Source organism: Oncorhynchus clarkii, chromosome 31, assembly GCF_045791955.1.
Source record: "Oncorhynchus clarkii lewisi isolate Uvic-CL-2024 chromosome 31, UVic_Ocla_1.0, whole genome shotgun sequence".
In the NCBI taxonomy this organism is placed as follows: Eukaryota; Metazoa; Chordata; class Actinopteri; order Salmoniformes; family Salmonidae; genus Oncorhynchus; species Oncorhynchus clarkii.
Window position 1 is genome coordinate 13,192,297 of NC_092177.1, and position 17,875 is coordinate 13,210,171.

General features: G+C 45.2%; 1 protein-coding gene across 1 annotated transcript in view; it reads left to right on the plus strand.

Annotated features, from left to right (window-relative positions):
* LOC139391050 (actin-binding LIM protein 3-like) overlaps positions 1–17,875 on the plus strand; it is an 83,440-nt gene that overhangs the window by 12,991 nt on the left and 52,574 nt on the right. The window contains exon 2 of the mRNA XM_071138532.1: positions 11,366–11,500. Within this exon, the coding sequence (XP_070994633.1) occupies positions 11,366–11,500 (135 nt within the window). The remainder of the gene's footprint in view (positions 1–11,365; positions 11,501–17,875) is intronic.

The following is a 17,875-nucleotide window of genomic DNA, read 5'->3' on the forward strand; positions in this document are numbered from 1 at the left end:
TAATTTTCCTTTCCTCATGATGCCACCTATTTTGTGAAGTGCACCAGTCCCTCCTGCAGCAAAGCACCCCCACAACATGATGCAGCCACCCCTGTGCTTCACGGTTGGGATGGTGTTCTTCAGCTTGCAAGCTTCCCCCTTTTCCCTCCAAACATAACGATGGTCATTATGGCCAAGCAGTTCTAATTTTGTTTCATCAGACCAAAGGACATTTCTCAAAAAAATATGATCTTTGTCCCCATGTGCAGTTGCAAACCATAGTCTGGATTTTTTATGGCAGTTTTGGAGCAGTGGCTTCTTCCTTGCTGAGCGGCCTTTGAGGTCATGTCGATATAGGACTCGTTTTACTGTGGATATAGATACTTTTGTACCTGCTTCCTCCAGCATCTTCACAAGGTCCTTTGCTGTTGTTCTGGGATTGATTTGCACTTTTCGCACTAAAGTACATTCATCTCTAGGAGACGGAACGCGTCTCCTTCCTGAGCGGTATGATGGCTGGGTGGTCCCATGGTTTTTATACTTGCGTGTTTTTCCTTACCGAATAGCAACTGTTTTCCAGTTGTCAAATCAATTTAATTGTCTATTTTGGTTAATGGCCTTGTTGCGTATGGCCTTGGTGCCCTGGCAGATTGCATACCTCTTGAAGGCCAAATGGCATTAGCCCTGAAATTTGTGATTTTCAAGAGGTACCCAATCTGCCAGGGCACCAAGGCCATTGGGCCCTATATCACACTCTGATGGATGGGCCTCCCCAAGGGAAGGAAGGAAGGAAGTAGTAAATGAGAAAGAGAGAGAGGGGGTGGGGGTGAGAGAAACAGAGAAAGATAGAGGGTGTAGAGAGAGAGACTATACTGGTTTTCTGTAAATACAGACGGTCACTGACTTACTGCAGCCAATCACCACCTGCTTTGATCTCGTTGCCAACCCTACATCCCCTCCCTCTGTTCTGTTGTCTCCATCCTTCTCTCTTCTTCTCCTCCTTCTCATCTCTTCCGTTTATCTCAGCGGAGAGAGAGAGACTAACAACGACTAACAACTAACAACATTGGACACTTTATGTAACACAAAGCCTTCACTATCTTATACTGGAATATCCAAGGCCTGAGGTCATCTGCCTTTATGGAACACAAAGCCTTCACTATCTCATCCTGGAATATCCAAGGCCTGAGGTCATCTGCCTTTATGTAACACAAAGCCTTCACTATCTCATCCTGGAATATCCAAGGCCTGAGGTCATCTGCCTTTATGGAACACAAAGCCTTCACTATCTCATCCTGGAATATCCAAGGCCTGAGGTCATCTGCCTTTATGTAACACAAAGCCTTCACTATCTCATTCTGGAATATCCAAGGCCTGAGATCATCTGCCTTTATGTAACACAAAGCCTTCACTATCTCATCCTGGAATATCCAAGGCCTGAGGTCATCTGCCTTTATGTAACACAAAGCCTTCACTATCTCATCCTGGAATATCCAAGGCCTGAGGTCATCTGCCTTTATGGAACACAAAGCCTTCACTATCTCATCCTGGAATATCCAAGGCCTGAGGTCATCTGCCTTTGGCCTAAAGAGCAGGAACCTGGACTTTATCAAATAAATCAGAAATACAGACATTGTCATCCTACAAGAAACATGGTATAGAGGAGACTGACCCACTGGTTGCCCTCTAGGTTACAGAGTTGGTAGTCTCATACACCAAACTACCAGGTGTGAAACAGAGAAGAGGGGTGTGCTAATATGGTATAGAGCAGCCCTAACTCACTCTTATTATATTAATCAAAACAGGAACATTTTACATAAAAAGGAAAGTATCTCAACAGAGATTTTTTTTTATTGAACCTTTATTTAACTCTGCAAGTCAGTTTACAACGACCCCAGTAAAACTTGGACAACGCTGGGCCAATGACCCCAGTAAAACTTGGACAACGCTGGGCCAATGACCCCAGTAAAACTTGGACAACGCTGGGCCAATGACCCCAGTAAAACTTGGACAACGCTGGGCCAACGACCCCAGTAAAACTTGGACAACGCTGGGCCAATGACCCCAGTAAAACTTGGACAACGCTGGGCCAACGACCCCAGTAAAACTTGGACAACGCTGGGCCAATGACCCCAGTAAAACTTGGACAACGCTGGGCCAATGACCCCAGTAAAACTTGGACAACGCTGGGCCAACGCTGGGCCAACGCTGGGACAACGCTGGGCCAACGCTGGGACAACGCTGGGACAACGCTGGGACAACGCTGGGACAATTGTGCGCCGCCCTTTTTATTTATTTATTTATTTACCTTTATTTAACCAGGTAGGCAAGTTGAGAACAAGTTCTCATTTACAATTGCGACCTGGCCAAGATAAAGCAAAGCAGTTCGACACATACAACAACACAGAGTTACACATGGAGTAAAACAAACATACAGTCAATAATACAGTAGAAACAAGTCTATATACGATGTGAGCAAATGAGGTGAGAAGGGAGGTAAAGGCAAAAAGGCCATGGTGGCAAAGTAAATACAATATAGCAAGTAAAACACTGGAATGGTTGATTTGCAATGGAAGAATGTGCAAAGTAGAAATACAAATAATGGGGTGCAAAGGAGCTAAATAAATAACTACAGTAGGGAAAGAGGTAGTTGTTTGGGCTAAATTATAAATGGGCTATGTACAGGTGCAGTAATCTGTGAGCTGCTCTGACAGCTGGTGCTTAAAGCTAGTGAGGGAGATCAGTGGTCAGTTTCAGAGATTTTTGTAGTTCGTTCCAGTCATTGGCAGCAGAGAACTGAAAGGAGAGGCGGCCAAAGGAAGAATTGGTTTTGGGGGTGAGGAGAAAGATATACCTGCTGGAGCGCGTGCTACAGGTGGGTGCCTCTATGGTGACCAGCGAGCTCAGAAAAGGGGGGACTTTACCTAGCAGGGTCTTGTAGATGACCTGGAGCCAGTGGGTTTGGCGAAGAGTATGAAGCGAGGGCCAGCCAACGAGAGCGTACAGGTCGCAGTGGTGGGTAGTATATGGGGCTTTGGTGACAAAACGGATGGCACTGTGATAGACTGCATCCAATTTATTGAGTAGGGTATTGGAGGCTATTTTGTAAATTACATCGCCGAAGTCGAGGATTGGTAGGATGGTCAGTTTTACAAGGGTATGTTTGGCAGCATGAGTGAAGGATGCCTTGTTGCGAAATAGGAAGCCAATCCTAGATTTAACTTTGGATTGGAGATATTTGATGTGAGTATGGAAGGAGAGTTTATAGTCTAACCAGACACCTAGATATTTGTAGTTGTCCACATATTCTAAGTCAGAACCATCCAGAGTAGTGATGTTGGGCAGGCGGGCAGGTGCAGGCAGCGATCGGTTGAATAGCATGCATTTAGTTTTACTTGTATTTAAGAGCAAATGGAGGCCACGGAAGGAGAGTTGAATGGCATTGAAGCTTGCCTGGAGGGTTGTTAACACAGTGTCCAAAGAAGGGCCAGAAGTATACAGAATGGTGTCGTGTGCATAGAGGTGGATCAGAGACTAACCAGCAGCAAGAGCGACATCATTGATGTATACAGAGAAGAGAGTCGCTCCAAGAATTGAACCCTGTGGCACCCCCATAGAGACTGCCAGTGGCCGGACAACAGGCCCTCTGATTTGACACACTGAACTCTATCAGAGAAGTAGTTGGTGAACGAGGCGAGGCAATCATTTGAGAAACCAAGGCTGTCGAGTCTGCCGATGAGGATGTGGTGATTGACAGAGTCGAAAGCCTTGGCCAGGTCAATGATTACGGCTGCACAGTATTGTTTCTTATCAATCACGACCGGATGTGATACAGCCTGGATTCGAACCAGGGACTGTAGTGACGCCTCTTGCACTGAGATACAGTGCCTCAGACTGCTCTGGAGCCAAAAAGTCCTCCTGTCTGCTACCTATTTCCCCTGACAAGAATCCCTATACTTTAATAAAGAATGGCTTCTCCATTCTAGAGGGAGAAATCAACCATTTCCAGGCCCAAGGACATGTACTAGTCTGTGGTGACCTAAATGATTGAACCTGACACTCTTAGCACACAGGGGGACAAACACCTACCTGGAGGTGACAGTATTCCCTCCCCCATATGCCCCCCTAGACACAACTATGACAACATAACCAACAAAGACGGGTCATATCACCGACCTCAACCCATAGTTTCTCAGAGCGTTCACAGTCAGCCAATTGACACCCCTATCAGATCACAGCGAAATCATAGTCTATTTGAACAGAGCAGTACTCAATCATGAGGCATTGAAGCCGAACAAACAACATACTATTAATGAAATGCTATAGATGGAAGGAAGGAAGGTAGTGTAGAAACCTTCCAGAAAACAATTTGCCAACAACAAATCCAGTTCCTCCTAGACAACTTCCTGGACAAATTGTTTTCCTGCAACGCTGAAGGTGTAAACATCGCAGCAGGAAGCCTGAACAATATATTTGACCTATCAGCTAACATATCAAATTTAAATTACGGCAGAAAACCTAAGACAACTAACAACAATGAGAAATGATTTGATGAGGATTGTAAAAATCTAAGAAAGAAATTGAGAAACCTATCCATCCAAAAACACAGAGAACCAAAAAAAAAAGCTTCACTATGGTGATACACTAAAACAATACAGAAATAAACTAAGCAAAAAGAAGGAACAGCATGTCAGAAATCAGCTCATTGTGATTGAAGAATCCTTATAATCAAATCACTTTTGAGAAAATTAGAACACACTAAACCAACAACACAAAGCACTATTTATCCAAAATGGAGTGGATAAACCACTTCCCCGAACTTTTCGGCCAAATAACAAAGAACCAATAGCAAAAACATATACATGATCAAATACACATTTTAGAATCAGCTATTATTACAGACTACCAGAACCCACTGGATTCTGCAATTACATTGGATGAGCTACAGGACAAAATACAAACCCTCCAACCCAAAAAGGCCTGTGGTGTTGATGGTATATTAAACGGAATGATAAATATACAGACCACAACTTCAAATGGGCTATTCTTGAACTCTTTAACATCATCCTCAGCTCTGGCATCTTCCCCAATGTTTGGAACAAAGGCCCGGTCACGGCAGTGTATGGAGACATACAGTGTTTGACCCCAATAACTACTGCTGGAATATGGAATATATATCAATGAATTGGTGAGGGCAGTCTACAGCAACCGGCCTCACCCTACAGGACTCAGAAGTCAAATGTCTACTGTTTGCTGATGATCTGGTGCTTCTGGCCCCAACCAAGGAGGGCCTACAGCAGCACCTAGATCTTCTGCACAGATTCTGACAGACCTGGGCCCTGACAGTAAATCTCAGTAAGACACAAATAATGGTGTTCCAAAAAAGGTCCAGTAGCCAAGACAACAAATACAAATTCAATCTACACACTGGTGACCTAGAGCACACAAATATTTACACCTACCTCGGCCTAAACATCAACACCACAGGTAACTTCCACACGGCTGTGAACAATCTAAGAGACAAGGCAAGAAGGGCCTTCTACGCCATCAAAAGGAACATCAACATCAACATCCCAATTAGGATCTGGCTAAAAATACTTGAGTCAGTTCTAGAAGCCATTGCCCTCTAGGGTTTTAGAATACCTGACCACTGTGACTGACCCTAAATTAAGACAATCCTTGACTATGTACAGACTCAGTGAGCATAGCCTTGCTATTGAGAGAGGCCAGCATAGGCAGACCTGGCTCTCAGGAGAAGACAGGATATGTGCACACTGCCCACAAAATGAGGTGGAAACTGAGCTGCACTTTTTAATCTTCTGCCAAATGTATGACCACGTTAGAGACACATATTTCCAACAGATCACACAGACCCACAAAGAATTTGAAAACAAATAAAACATTGATAAACTCCCAAATCTGTTAGGTGAAATTCCACAGTGCGCCATCACAGCAGAAAGATTTGTGGCCCGTTGCCATGAGAAAAGGGCAACCAGTGAAGAACAAACACCATTGGAAATAAAACCTAGATTTATCTGTTTATTTATTTTCCTTTTCATACTTCAAAACTACTTGAACATTGTCACAACACTGTACAAAGCCAATAATATAACATTTGAAATGTCTATATTATTTTACTACTTTTGTGTGTGTAATGTTTACTGTTTCCTGTTTATTTCCCTTTTGTTTATTGTCTATTCCATTTGTTTTGGCAATGTAAACATATGGAATGTTTCCCATGCCAATAAAGACCTTTGAATTAAAATGAATTGAGAGAGTATAGTGGAAAGAGGGAGAGAGAGAGTGCGAGGGACATGTCACATCCAATCTCCCACAATCCCTTGTGACTGTGAGCTCTCAGCATGTGTTGAGGTCTGCGTAGAAATAGCAGCAGCCTGCCACGGCCCTTTGTCTTATATCACTTAGCAACTGATCCAGGAGCTGTCTTACCATTTGGTAGTAAAACTACTGAACCACTAAGCTGCCCCGTTCACTGATCCAGGACCAGTTTTTAAATAGCAGCAGCCTTATGTATTTAACCACTTAGCTATCGCATTGCCTGATTCACTTAGCCCAGGGCAGCCCAAACCTCTTCCTGGAGATCTACTGTCCTGTAGGTTTTTCAGTCCAACCCTAATTTAGCGAATTTGATTCAGCTAGTTAAGGTCTTGTTGAGCAGCTAAGTAGTAGCAGGTGTGTTAAATTAGGGTTGGACTGAAAACCCGCAGGACGGTAGATCTCCAAGAAGAGGGTTGGGCAGCCCTGACTTAGCCTATCCAGGACCTGTGTATGTGCCTCCAACGGTGGCGTTTACCTTACCACTACCACCTTCAGTGATCCAGGACCAATGGTTACAGCTAATGACAACAATGTTAATGAACCACTTAGATACAACTGATACAGAATCTTTGTTCTGTTTGTCTGGGATGACTTAACACTCAACAGAGGCAGACATTTAGATTTGAGTCATTTAGCAGACGCTCTTATCCAGAGAGACTTATTACAGTAGTGAGTCATTTAGCAGACGCTCTTATCCAGAGAGACTTATTACAGTAGTGAGTCATTTAGCAGACGCTCTTATCCAGAGAGACTTATTACAGTAGTGAGTCATTTAGCAGACACTCTTATCCAGAGATACTACAGTAGTGAGTCATTTAGCAGACACTCTTATCCAGAGAGACTTATTACAGTAGTGAGTCATTTAGCAGACACTCTTATCCAGAGAGACTTATTACAGTGGTGAGTCATTTAGCAGACACTCTTATCCAGAGATACTACAGTAGTGAGTCATTTAGCAGACACTCTTATCCAGAGATACTACAGTAGTGAGTCATTTAGCAGACACTCTTATCCAGAGATACTACAGTAGTGAGTCATTTAGCAGACACTCTTATCCAGAGATACTACAGTAGTGAGTCATTTAGCAGACACTCTTATCCATAGAGACTACAGTAGTGAGTAATTTAGCACTCTTATCCAGAGAGACTACAGTAGTGAGTCATTTAGCACTCTTATCCAGAGATACTACAGTAGTGAGTCATTTAGCAGACACTCTTATCCAGAGAGACTTATTGCAGTAGTGAGTCATTTAGCAGACGCTCTTATCCAGAGAGACTTACAGTAGTGAGTCATTTAGCAGACTCTCTTATCCAGAGAGACTTACAGTAGTGAGTCATTTAGCAGACTCTTATATCCAGAGAGACTTACAGTAGTGAGTCATTTAGCAGACTCTCTTTTCCAGAGAGACTTGCAGTAGAGAGAGAGAGAGAGAGAGAGAGAGAGAGAGAGAGAGAGAGAGAGAGAGAGAGAGAGCAAGAGAGAGAGAGAGAGAGAGAGAGAGAGAGAGAGAGTTTGGCCTTGGCTCTTTTAGCTGAAAGGCATTATGATGCCCCTAGACAAAGAGAGAGAGAGTTTGGCCTGCATGTGTGACATACTGTAGCTATCAAAAGTGGAGTTATGTCACACATGTAGCCAACACAAATATATGGAAATGTCTGCTCTACCCAAAATTACAACCAACTGATTGCAGCATTATCATAAAAATTGAAGAGACAAGTGGAAAGGGGAAAAGTAAGGAACTTGTCTGTCGCCTTTATATTAAAGACCAAAATTGGTTAAAGAAAATTGTGATAAATGAAAAAATATACCAGTGTCATTTAAGGAACAAAAAAATGATAGCTGTGCCATATAGATAGCAAAATAGTTTGGAAGAGATTTTTGATGTACAGATTCCATGGCACATGATATGCAAAACGACGCCAGATTCAAGACTTTTCTATTTCTATTATCATACAAAATTATTGCAACCAACAGCATGTTAAATATATGGAAGTTACTACCCTCCCAGCTCTGCAGATGTTGCTGTGAAGAGACAGAATCATTTGTTTTGGTACTGTCCATATGTAGCTTGCTTTCGGTAGCAGGTCCAGGAATGGCTGAAGAATTGTAACATTTACCTGGAGCTAACTCTGCAGACAGCACTACTGGGTGATCTGAAACGTCATAGTCAATCAATCAATAATATAATAATACTCTTAGCAAAAAAAAATGTTTTTAATTTACAACCTGTAGAAACTATGAGAATAGAAAGGTTCAGGACTTTTGTGAAACATCACAGCACAATTGAAAAATATATGGCAAATAGGAAACTGGATGGTGTTAAGAAAAAGATGGAAGGGGTTGAGTGGAGCTGAAGGCTGGGACTGGATGGTCTTCAGAGATAGATGGGAAGGGTTGAGGGGAGCTGAAGGCTGGGACTGGATGGTCTTCAGAGATAGATGGGAAGGGTTGAGGGGAGCTGAAGGCTGGGACTGGATGGTCTTCAGAGATAGATGGGAGGGGTTGAGGGGAGCTGAAGGCTGGGACTGGATGGTCTTCAGAGATATATGGGAGGGGTTGAGGGGAGCTGAAGACTGGGACTGGATGGTCTTCAGAGATAGATGGGAGGGGTTGAGGGGAGCTGAAGACTGGGACTGGATGGTCTTCAGAGATAGATGGGAGGGGTTGAGGGGAGCTGAAGGCTGGGACTGGATGGTCTTCAGAGATATATGGGAGGGATTGAGGGGAGCTGAAGACTGGGACTGGATGGTCTTCAGAGATAGATGGGAGGGGTTGAGGGGAGCTGAAGACTGGGACTGGATGGTCTTCAGAGATAGATGGGAGGGGTTAAGGGGAGCTGAAGACTGGGACTGGATGGTCTTCAGAGATAGATGGGAGGGGTTGAGGGGAGCTGAAGACTGGGACTGGATGGTCTTCAGAGATAGATGGGAGGGGTTGAGGGGAGCTGAAGGCTGGGACTAATAACAGCAAGATAACTAATGTAAAATAGATTGTGTCTGTAAAATGTATGTATTACCTGCCGGGGCATCAGGTAAAAAATATATGGGGGATTGGAAATTACAATTACATTGATGGAAGCCCCAATCTTTCTGCAATTTTAAAGCTATTCGACCCTCTCAAATATTTTAAGATATAAAAATAGTATAACAAATACCACAAGATAGTTTTGAGTGGAATTGTTCTTTAATCCGGGTAATGCTGGGCTGTGTACTTTCCCTCGCTCTGCTGTTGATGTTCTCAGGAAGGAAGACAGGTGAACGGCATTATCCTCCTTCTCTTCTCTCCTCTCTTCTTCTCTTCTCTCCTCCTCTCTCTGCTGTTGATGTCCTCAGAAAGGAAGACAGGTGAACGGCATTATCCTCCTTCTCTTCTCTCCTCTCTTCTTCTCTTCTCTCCTCCTCTCTCTGCTGTTGATGTCCTCAGAAAGGAAGACAGGTGAACGGCATTATCCTCCTTCTCTTCTCTCCTCTCTTCTTCTCTTCTCTCCTCCTCTCTCTGCTGTTGATGTCCTCAGAAAGGAAGACAGGTGAACGGCATTATCCTCCTTCTCTTCTCTCCTCTCTTCTTCTCTTCTCTCCTCCTCTCTCTGCTGTTGATGTCCTCAGAAAGGAAGACAGGTGAACGGCATTATCCTACTTCTCTTCTCTCCTCTCTTCTTCTCTTCTCTTCTCCTCTCTCTTCTGTTGATGTCCTCAGAAAGGAAGACAGGTGAACGGCATTATCCTCCTTCTCTTCTCTCCTCTTTTCTTCTCTTCTCTCCTCCTCTCTCTGCTGTTGATGTCCTCAGAAAGGAAGACAGGTGAACGGCATTATCCTACTTCTCTTCTCTCCTCTCTTCTTCTCTTCTCTTCTCCTCTCTCTGCTGTTGATGTCCTCAGAAAGGAAGACAGGTGAACGGCATTATCCTCCTTCTCTTCTCTCCTCTCTTCTTCTCTTCTCTTCTCCTCTCTCTGCTGTTGATGTCCTCAGAAAGGAAGACAGGTGAACAGCATTATCCTCCTTCTCTTCTCTCCTCTCTTCTTCTCTTCTCTCCTCCTCTCTCTGCTGTTGATGTCCTCAGAAAGGAAGGAAGGTGGAAGGCATCATCCTCCTTCTCTCATCCACTCTGTGCCCTGGCTAGTGGCTAGCTCCCATGATACCTATTCTCCTCTCCTCTCCTCTCCGGTCCTCTCCTCTCCGTTCCTCTCCTCTCCGGTCCTCTCCTCTCCTCTCCTCTCCTCTCCTCTCCTCTCCTCTCCTCTCCTCTCCTCTCCTCTCCTCTCCGGTCCTCTCCTCTCCTCTCCTCTCCTCTCCTCTCCTCTCCTCTCCTCTCCTCTCCTCTCCTCTCCTCTCTAGAGGACCGAAGCCTAGAGGATTACTCTACCTGGCACACACTACTTCCCTCTTGTCACAGAGAATTGGGTTAATCTATGCCAATCCCACACTCAATTTCAGGTTGCTTATCACTGCAGACGGACATGGCAGTGGCCTATACACACACAAACGTATGCACGCACGCACTCACTGACACAGACAGACACACACTCTGTCTAGTACCCACTTGTTCATTGGCATGTCTGTGGAAACCTGTGGAGTTTTGTTTTTTGTTTTGATTCCTCCCGTAACATAATATAGTGGTCGACTTCCACCATTCCCCTTGCATCCTGTGTTGGCACAACAAACTAGCATTGGATTCCAATTTCCCACTTGTGTTCTGTTCTGTCCCTGTTATGGTGTGACTGGTAAGGAATACTGACATTGTTAAGGAAACAATTGACTAGTATAGAATGTGGGAATGAGCAATATGTCAAATCCACTCACAAATATGCATACAGAGCATGACAGAAGGGTAGAGAGGCTATTGCCAACTATAGTATAGCACAGATGATATATATTGACTGTTTTGTATTGTTTGGTATTGTTGGTTGCATCCCAGGTGGCACCCTGTTCCCTATGGGCCATGTTAAGTAGTAGTGAACTCTATAGGGAATATGGTGCCACCTGGGGGACAAACATCGATTGTTATGATTGGATGAGGTCAGCTGTCTCTACTCCTGTCTTTTTACAGCCTATCAACAGGCCTCTTTGGGCGGTGAGCGGAGCACTGGACCAATCCGGTGCCAGCGTTGTCGGGAGGCGTGTAAGGGAGAGGTGGTGCGCGTTCAGGACACACACTTCCATGTCAAGTGTTTCACCTGCACAGGTAAGGACATGCTGGGCTATGCTGGGCTGAGCTATGTTGGGACATGCTGGGCTGAGCTATGCTGGGCTATGCTGGGCTATGCTGGGCTGGGCTATGCTGGGCTGGGCTATGCTGGGCTATGCTGGGCTGGGCTATGCTGGGCTGGGCTATGCTTGGCTGAGCTATGCTGGGCTATGCTGGGCTGAGCTATGCTGGGCTATGCTGGGCTGGGCTATGCTGGGCTATGCTGGGCTGGGCTATGCTGGGCTATGCTGGGCTGGGCTATGCTGGGCTGGGCTATGCTGGGCTATGCTGGGTTATGCTGGGCTATGCTGGGACATGCTATGCTGGGCTATGCTGGGACATGCTGGGCTATGCTGGGCTATGCTGGGACATGCTATGCTGGGCTATGCTGGGCTATGCTGGGACATGCTATGCTGGGCTACGCTGGGCTATGCTGGGACATGCTATGCTGGGCTATGCTGGGCTATGCTGGGCTATGCTGGGACATGCTATGCTGGGACTCTTACAGGCTGGGACTCGGACTGTGATGTCAATTCCCTGCGGACACACTCACTCACTCACTCAATCACTCACTCCAAGCCATGGCAGTAATGATTCAGTCTAGGGATTTGGAAGGATCAGAAGGACCATGAAAGAGGGTGTGGCCTCCTGCTAAGGGGTGTATAGGAGGGCGTGGCCTCCTGATAAGGGGTGTGTAGGAGGACGTGGGCTCCTGCTAAGGGGTGTGTAGGAGGACATGACCTCCTGCTAAGGGGTGTGTAGGAGGGCGTGGCCTCCTGCTAAGGGGTGTGTAGGAGGACATGACCTCCTGCTAAGGGGTGTGTAGGAGGGTGTGGGCTCCTGCTAAGGGGTGTGTAGGACATGACCTCCTGCTAAGGGGTGTGTAGGAGGGCGTGGCCTCCTGATAAGGGGTGTGTAGGAGGGCATGGCCTCCTGATAAGGGGTGTGTAGGAGGACGTGGGCTCCTGCTAAAGGGTGTGTAGGAGGACATGACCTCCTGCTAAGGGGTGTGTAGGAGTACGTGGGCTCCTGCTAAGGGGTGTGTAGGAGGACATGACCTCCTGCTAAGGGGTGTGTAGGAGGGCGTGGCCTCCTGATAAGGGGTGTGTAGGAGGGCATGGCCTCCTGATAAGGGGTGTGTAGGAGGACGTGGGCTCCTGCTAAAGGGTGTGTAGGAGGACATGACCTCCTGCTAAGGGGTGTGTAGGAGGGTGAGGGCTCCTGCTAAGGTGTGTAGAAGGGCGTGGGCTCCTGCTAAGGGGTGTGTAGGAGGGTGTGGGCTCTTGCTAAGGGGTGTGTAGAAGGGCGTGGGCTCCTGCTAAGGGGTGTGTAGGAGGGCGTGGCCTCCTGCTAAGGGGTGTGTAGGAGGACGTGGGCTCCTGCTAAGGGGTGTGTAGGAGGGTGTGGGCTCCTGCTAAGGGGTGTGTAGGAGGGCATGGGCTCCTGCTAAGGGGTGTGTAGGAGGGCGTGGGCTCATGCTAAGGGGTATGAAGGAGGGCATGGCCTCCTGCTAAGGTGTGTAGGAGGGCGTGGGCTCCTGCTAAGGGGTATGTAGGAGGGCGTGGCCTCCTGCTAAGGGGTGTGTAGGAGGGCATGGCCTCCTGATAAGGGGTGTGTAGGAGGGCGTGGTCTCCTGCTATGGGGTGTGTAGGAGGGCGTGGGCTCCTGCTAAGGGGTATGTAGGAGGGCGTGGCCTCCTGCTAAGGTGTGTAGGAGGGCGTGCGCTCCTGCTAAGGGGTGTGTAGGAGGACATGGGCTCCTGCTAAGGGGTGTGTAGGAGGGTGTGGGCTCCTGCTAAGGGGTGTGTAGGAGGGCGTGGCCTCCTGCTAAGGGGTGTGTAGGGGAGCGTGGGCTCCTGCTAAGGGGTGTGTAGTAGGCGTGGCCTACTTCTAAGGGGTGTGTTGGAAAGAGTTATTATACACGCAAGCATTTCTCTGTAGAATCTCTACCTACAGTGTGATACATTGTGTCATGGCAACAACAGTATGTACAACTGTTGTAGATAGGGTCCATAGACTTGTAGCTGTGTAGTCATGTTCTTACACCCTCTATCAGATAGCAGTTGAAATGCCTGCTCCAGTACAGCACATAGTTCACTGCCACCATAGAAAGCTTTTGTGTAAGTAACTTAGTCAAGGATTGTTTCATGTTTATGATATCCCCCTCTACTTTCACTTGTGTGTTTTCAGTTGAGGGGTTGCTGTGGTAACCATGTCAAGGGGCTCCCTCCGGTCTGATTCGTGGTTATTCTCAGCATCACTAGGGAGCCTCAACCAATGGGAAACCCCCATTACAGACCCCAGAGACCAGACAGAGGGTTCAGACAGAGAAAGATAGTGAGAGAAGGAGAGAGAGAGAGGGAGGGATGGAGACAAAGATATATATAAATAGAGAGAGAGTGACCCTTTGTGTGGCAGGTGAGCATTGGGCCAGTAACCAAAAGGTTGCTAGATCAAATCCCAACGTAAAAAGGTACAAATCTGTCATTCTGCCCCTGAACAAGGTAGTTAACCCACAGTTCCTGTGCTGTCATTGAAAATAACAATTTGTTCTTAACTGACTTGCCTAGTTAAATAAATGTGAAATATATTTTTTAAATGTTGTCATCATACTTTTCTCTCTCAATCTCTCTGCCCCTCCCCTCTCACACTACCCCTCCCCTTAACTGTCCTCTCTACTCCTTCCATCTCATAATGGAACACATGGGATAATCCCAAAAGCAAACTCAAGCACAACTGAAATAGTTTGACATTGTATTTGACCTAGGTTCTGACCTAGACCAAAGCAGAGGTGTGATGCCAGTACAGTAGAGCAGTATTGTGTGACCATGCCCTCCCTCGCTGTGGTTCCAGTAGCATCCATGGCCACAGCTTTCTAAAGACCTGCTATTGTTTCACTGTCACCCCTATCCTTTCCTCCCTACCCTTCCCTCTCAACTACATGTTCCCTTCTCTATTCACACCCCTCTTTTCACTTCTGTTTGTTCTTCATTCCTGTTGTTTGTCTTTGACTAATGATGATCTGGGTGTGTGATGGGGAATGAAACACACACATGATGAAAGATAGAAAGATGGAGAGAAAGATGGAGGGAAAGAGAGAGAGAGACATAGAAAGAGGTTGGTAATGGCTCAGGCAACAGTTATCAAAACAAGCATTTATATATCTCTCTCGCTCCCTCTGTCTCTCTCTCTCTCTGATAGTTATCTAAGCATGAAATCATTTTCCCATCATGGGACAGTTTGACATTGGCGTGTTTAGCATGTGATAAGGAGGCTGAACGAAGAAGTGTGTGTGAATGTGTGTGTGTCTGTGTGTGTGCACACGTGTGCATGTGCATGTGTGTGCGTGCATAAGTGCATATGTGTGTTTGTGATAGGAATTATAAAATGCCAAGGTGGACGATATGTGGTTATATTTGTCATAATATGATATTAGTTTATCTTGATCTTTCTAACTTTGTCTGTTTGTGTTGTCTCTGTCTGGCTGTAAGGAAACATATAGGTAAAATGCAGGAAACGTATAGGGAAAATGGAGGAAACATGTAGGGAAAAACATATAGGTAAAATGGAGGAGACATATAGGTAAAATATAGGAAACATATAGGTAAAATGGAGGCAACATATAGGAAACATGTAGGAAATATACAGTATAGGAAACATGTAGAAAACATATAGGAAACAACTAGGCAGAACTCTTTATATTCAACTCATTTCACCTTGGGAAACAGAAAGTGCCATTCCCTGAGAAGCTCTCCCTTCAAAGGCAGTCAAGCACCCAAGCTAACGACACAAATGAGAGTGGCCATTCTGACCATTTCACTCGCCCTAGCAGAGCTGGTTAGGCAGTTTTCAGTGTTATCCAGAGTGTTGGTGACTAACTGTGTTTCTGGCAACAATTTAATTACGCTTTTTTGCCATCGTTAACTGACACCGGCCATATTCGGTGTTGAACGCTAGTCAATTCATTATTCTGTGCTCAGACTAGAGTGCTCTGAAATCGGAGTAGATAGCCAGAACAAATTTATGAAAGCACCCGAATGTCCATTGAAAACTTACAACAACTATTCCATTTAGCTTAGCTAAGAATGACGGGAATAATCAAGTCAATAAACTTTGGGTAGTTAGATAGCCTATAGTTAATATACTGGCAAGTTTATGTACAACTACTAACGTTAGGTAGCTAGATAACATACCGGTACATACTGCTGTAATGATATGCTATGTGGGACAGCGTAGCTAACAGATTGTCAGCCAACATAACATTTAAGGTAACTTATTTGAAAGTAATTACTTTATTACATTGCTCATAATTAGTTAAAGCAATGAATTTGTAGCCGCTATTGTTGGACTTGTTGGCTGCATATTTTTCCAAATTTTCTTCAAATCTGGAAACGATGTGAAGCCACTCCCATTTCCTGAATAGTTGCATTATGGGCCCTAAAGTACGGAAATAGTGTCCACTGCGTGTATACTTCATATTTTGGTGAATTTAGTACGAAATCTGGAAACTTTTGGCATACTAACTATATCCATACTATGACCAATAAGCATACTATATACTCAATTAACGCCACAAATAGTATGATTAGTGTGGGTAGTATGAGTATTCGAACACAGCTTTTGTCTGTCTGTCTGTCTGTATGTATGTCTGTCTGTCTCTCTCTCTCTCTGTCTCTCTCTCTCTCTCTCTCTTTCTCTCTCTGTCTCTCTCTCTCTCTCTCAGTCTCGCCCTCTCTCTCTCTCTGTCTCTCTCTGTCTCTCTCTCTCTCTCTCTCTCTCTCTCTCTCTCTCTCTGTCTCTCCCTCTCTCTCTTTCTCTTTCTCTCTCAGCAGTGAGTTCAGTAGAATTGTGATGGATGGAGACGGCGAGAGAGAGGTTATTATTACAGCATTCTGTTGACTGTAGCAGCAGGCTCAGTTATAGAGAAGTCATTATAACGCCATTCTGTTGACTGTAGCAGCAGGCTTCGTTATAGAGAACACATTATTTATTTATTTATTTATTTCACCTTTATTTAACCAGTTAGGCCAGTTGAGAACAAGTTCTCATTTACAACTGCGACCTGGCCAAGATAAAGCAAAGCAGTGCGACAAAAACAACAACACAGAGTACAGTTAATAACACAAAAGAAAAATAGAAAAATCTATGTATAGTGCGTGCAAATGTAGAAGACTAGGGCGTAGAGGGAAAATAATTACAATTTAGCATTAATACTGGATTGATGGATGTGCAGATGATGATTTGCAAGTAGAGATACTGGGGTGAGGTAGTCGGGTGTGTTATTTACCGATGGGCTATGTACAGGTGCAGTGATCGGTAAACTGCTCATACAGCTGATGCTTAAAGTTAGTGAGAGAGATGTAATTCTCCAACTTCAGTGATTTTTGCAATTCGTTCCATTCATTGGCAGCAGAGAACTGGGAGGAAAGGCAGCCAAAGGGGGAGTTGGCTTTGGGGATGACCTGTGAAATATACCTGCTGGAGCGAGTGCTACGGGTGGGTGTTACTATGGTGACCAGTGAGCTGAGATAGGGCGGAGCTTTAACTAGCAAAGACTTATAGATGACCTGGAGCCAGTGGGTTTGGCGACGAATATGTAGCGAGGAGCAGCCAACAAGAGCATACAGGTTGCAGTGGTGTGTAGTATATGGGGCTTTGGTGACAAAACGGATTGCACTGTGATAGACTGCATCCAGTTTGCTGAGTAGAGTTTTGGAGGCTATTTTGTAAATAAAATCGCCGAAGTCAAGGATCGGTAGGATAGTCACGAGGGTATGTTTGGCAGTATGAGTGAAGGAGGCTTTGTTGCGAAATAGGAAGCAAATTCCAGATTTAACTGGATTGGAGATTCTTAATGTGAGTCTGGAAGGAGAGTTTACAGTCTAGGTATTTATAGTTGACACCCAGGTATTTATAGTTGTCCACATATTCTAAGTCAGAACCGTCCAGAGTAGTGATGCTAGTCGGGCAGGCGGGTGGAGGCAGAGCGATCGGTTGACTTAGCCTTATGGACGCGCTGCCTATGTCAGTCTACTATTCCCCATAGTAGAAAAGTTGACCTATTCTATTGGTCAGCTTGTCGAGAAGAAAATAGCCCAAACAATAGTAGGCTTAGGCTACATAAAAAAAATGAATCTGATGCAACGGTTCAGAACGTTTAGCGTAACATGTTGTTAAACTATTATTTCTTAACGTTATTAGCGCAGCAATGCACACAGTTCGTAGGCTACGTGTGAACGTGCGTTTGGCTACCGGACAATGAAAGAAAGTTGATAACCAATAGAACATAAGAGAAATAGGCTATTGGTTTCAATGGGATATGTGTCTTTATAAAATAATTGCTTCCACGGATATGGTCCGATGTTGCCACGGC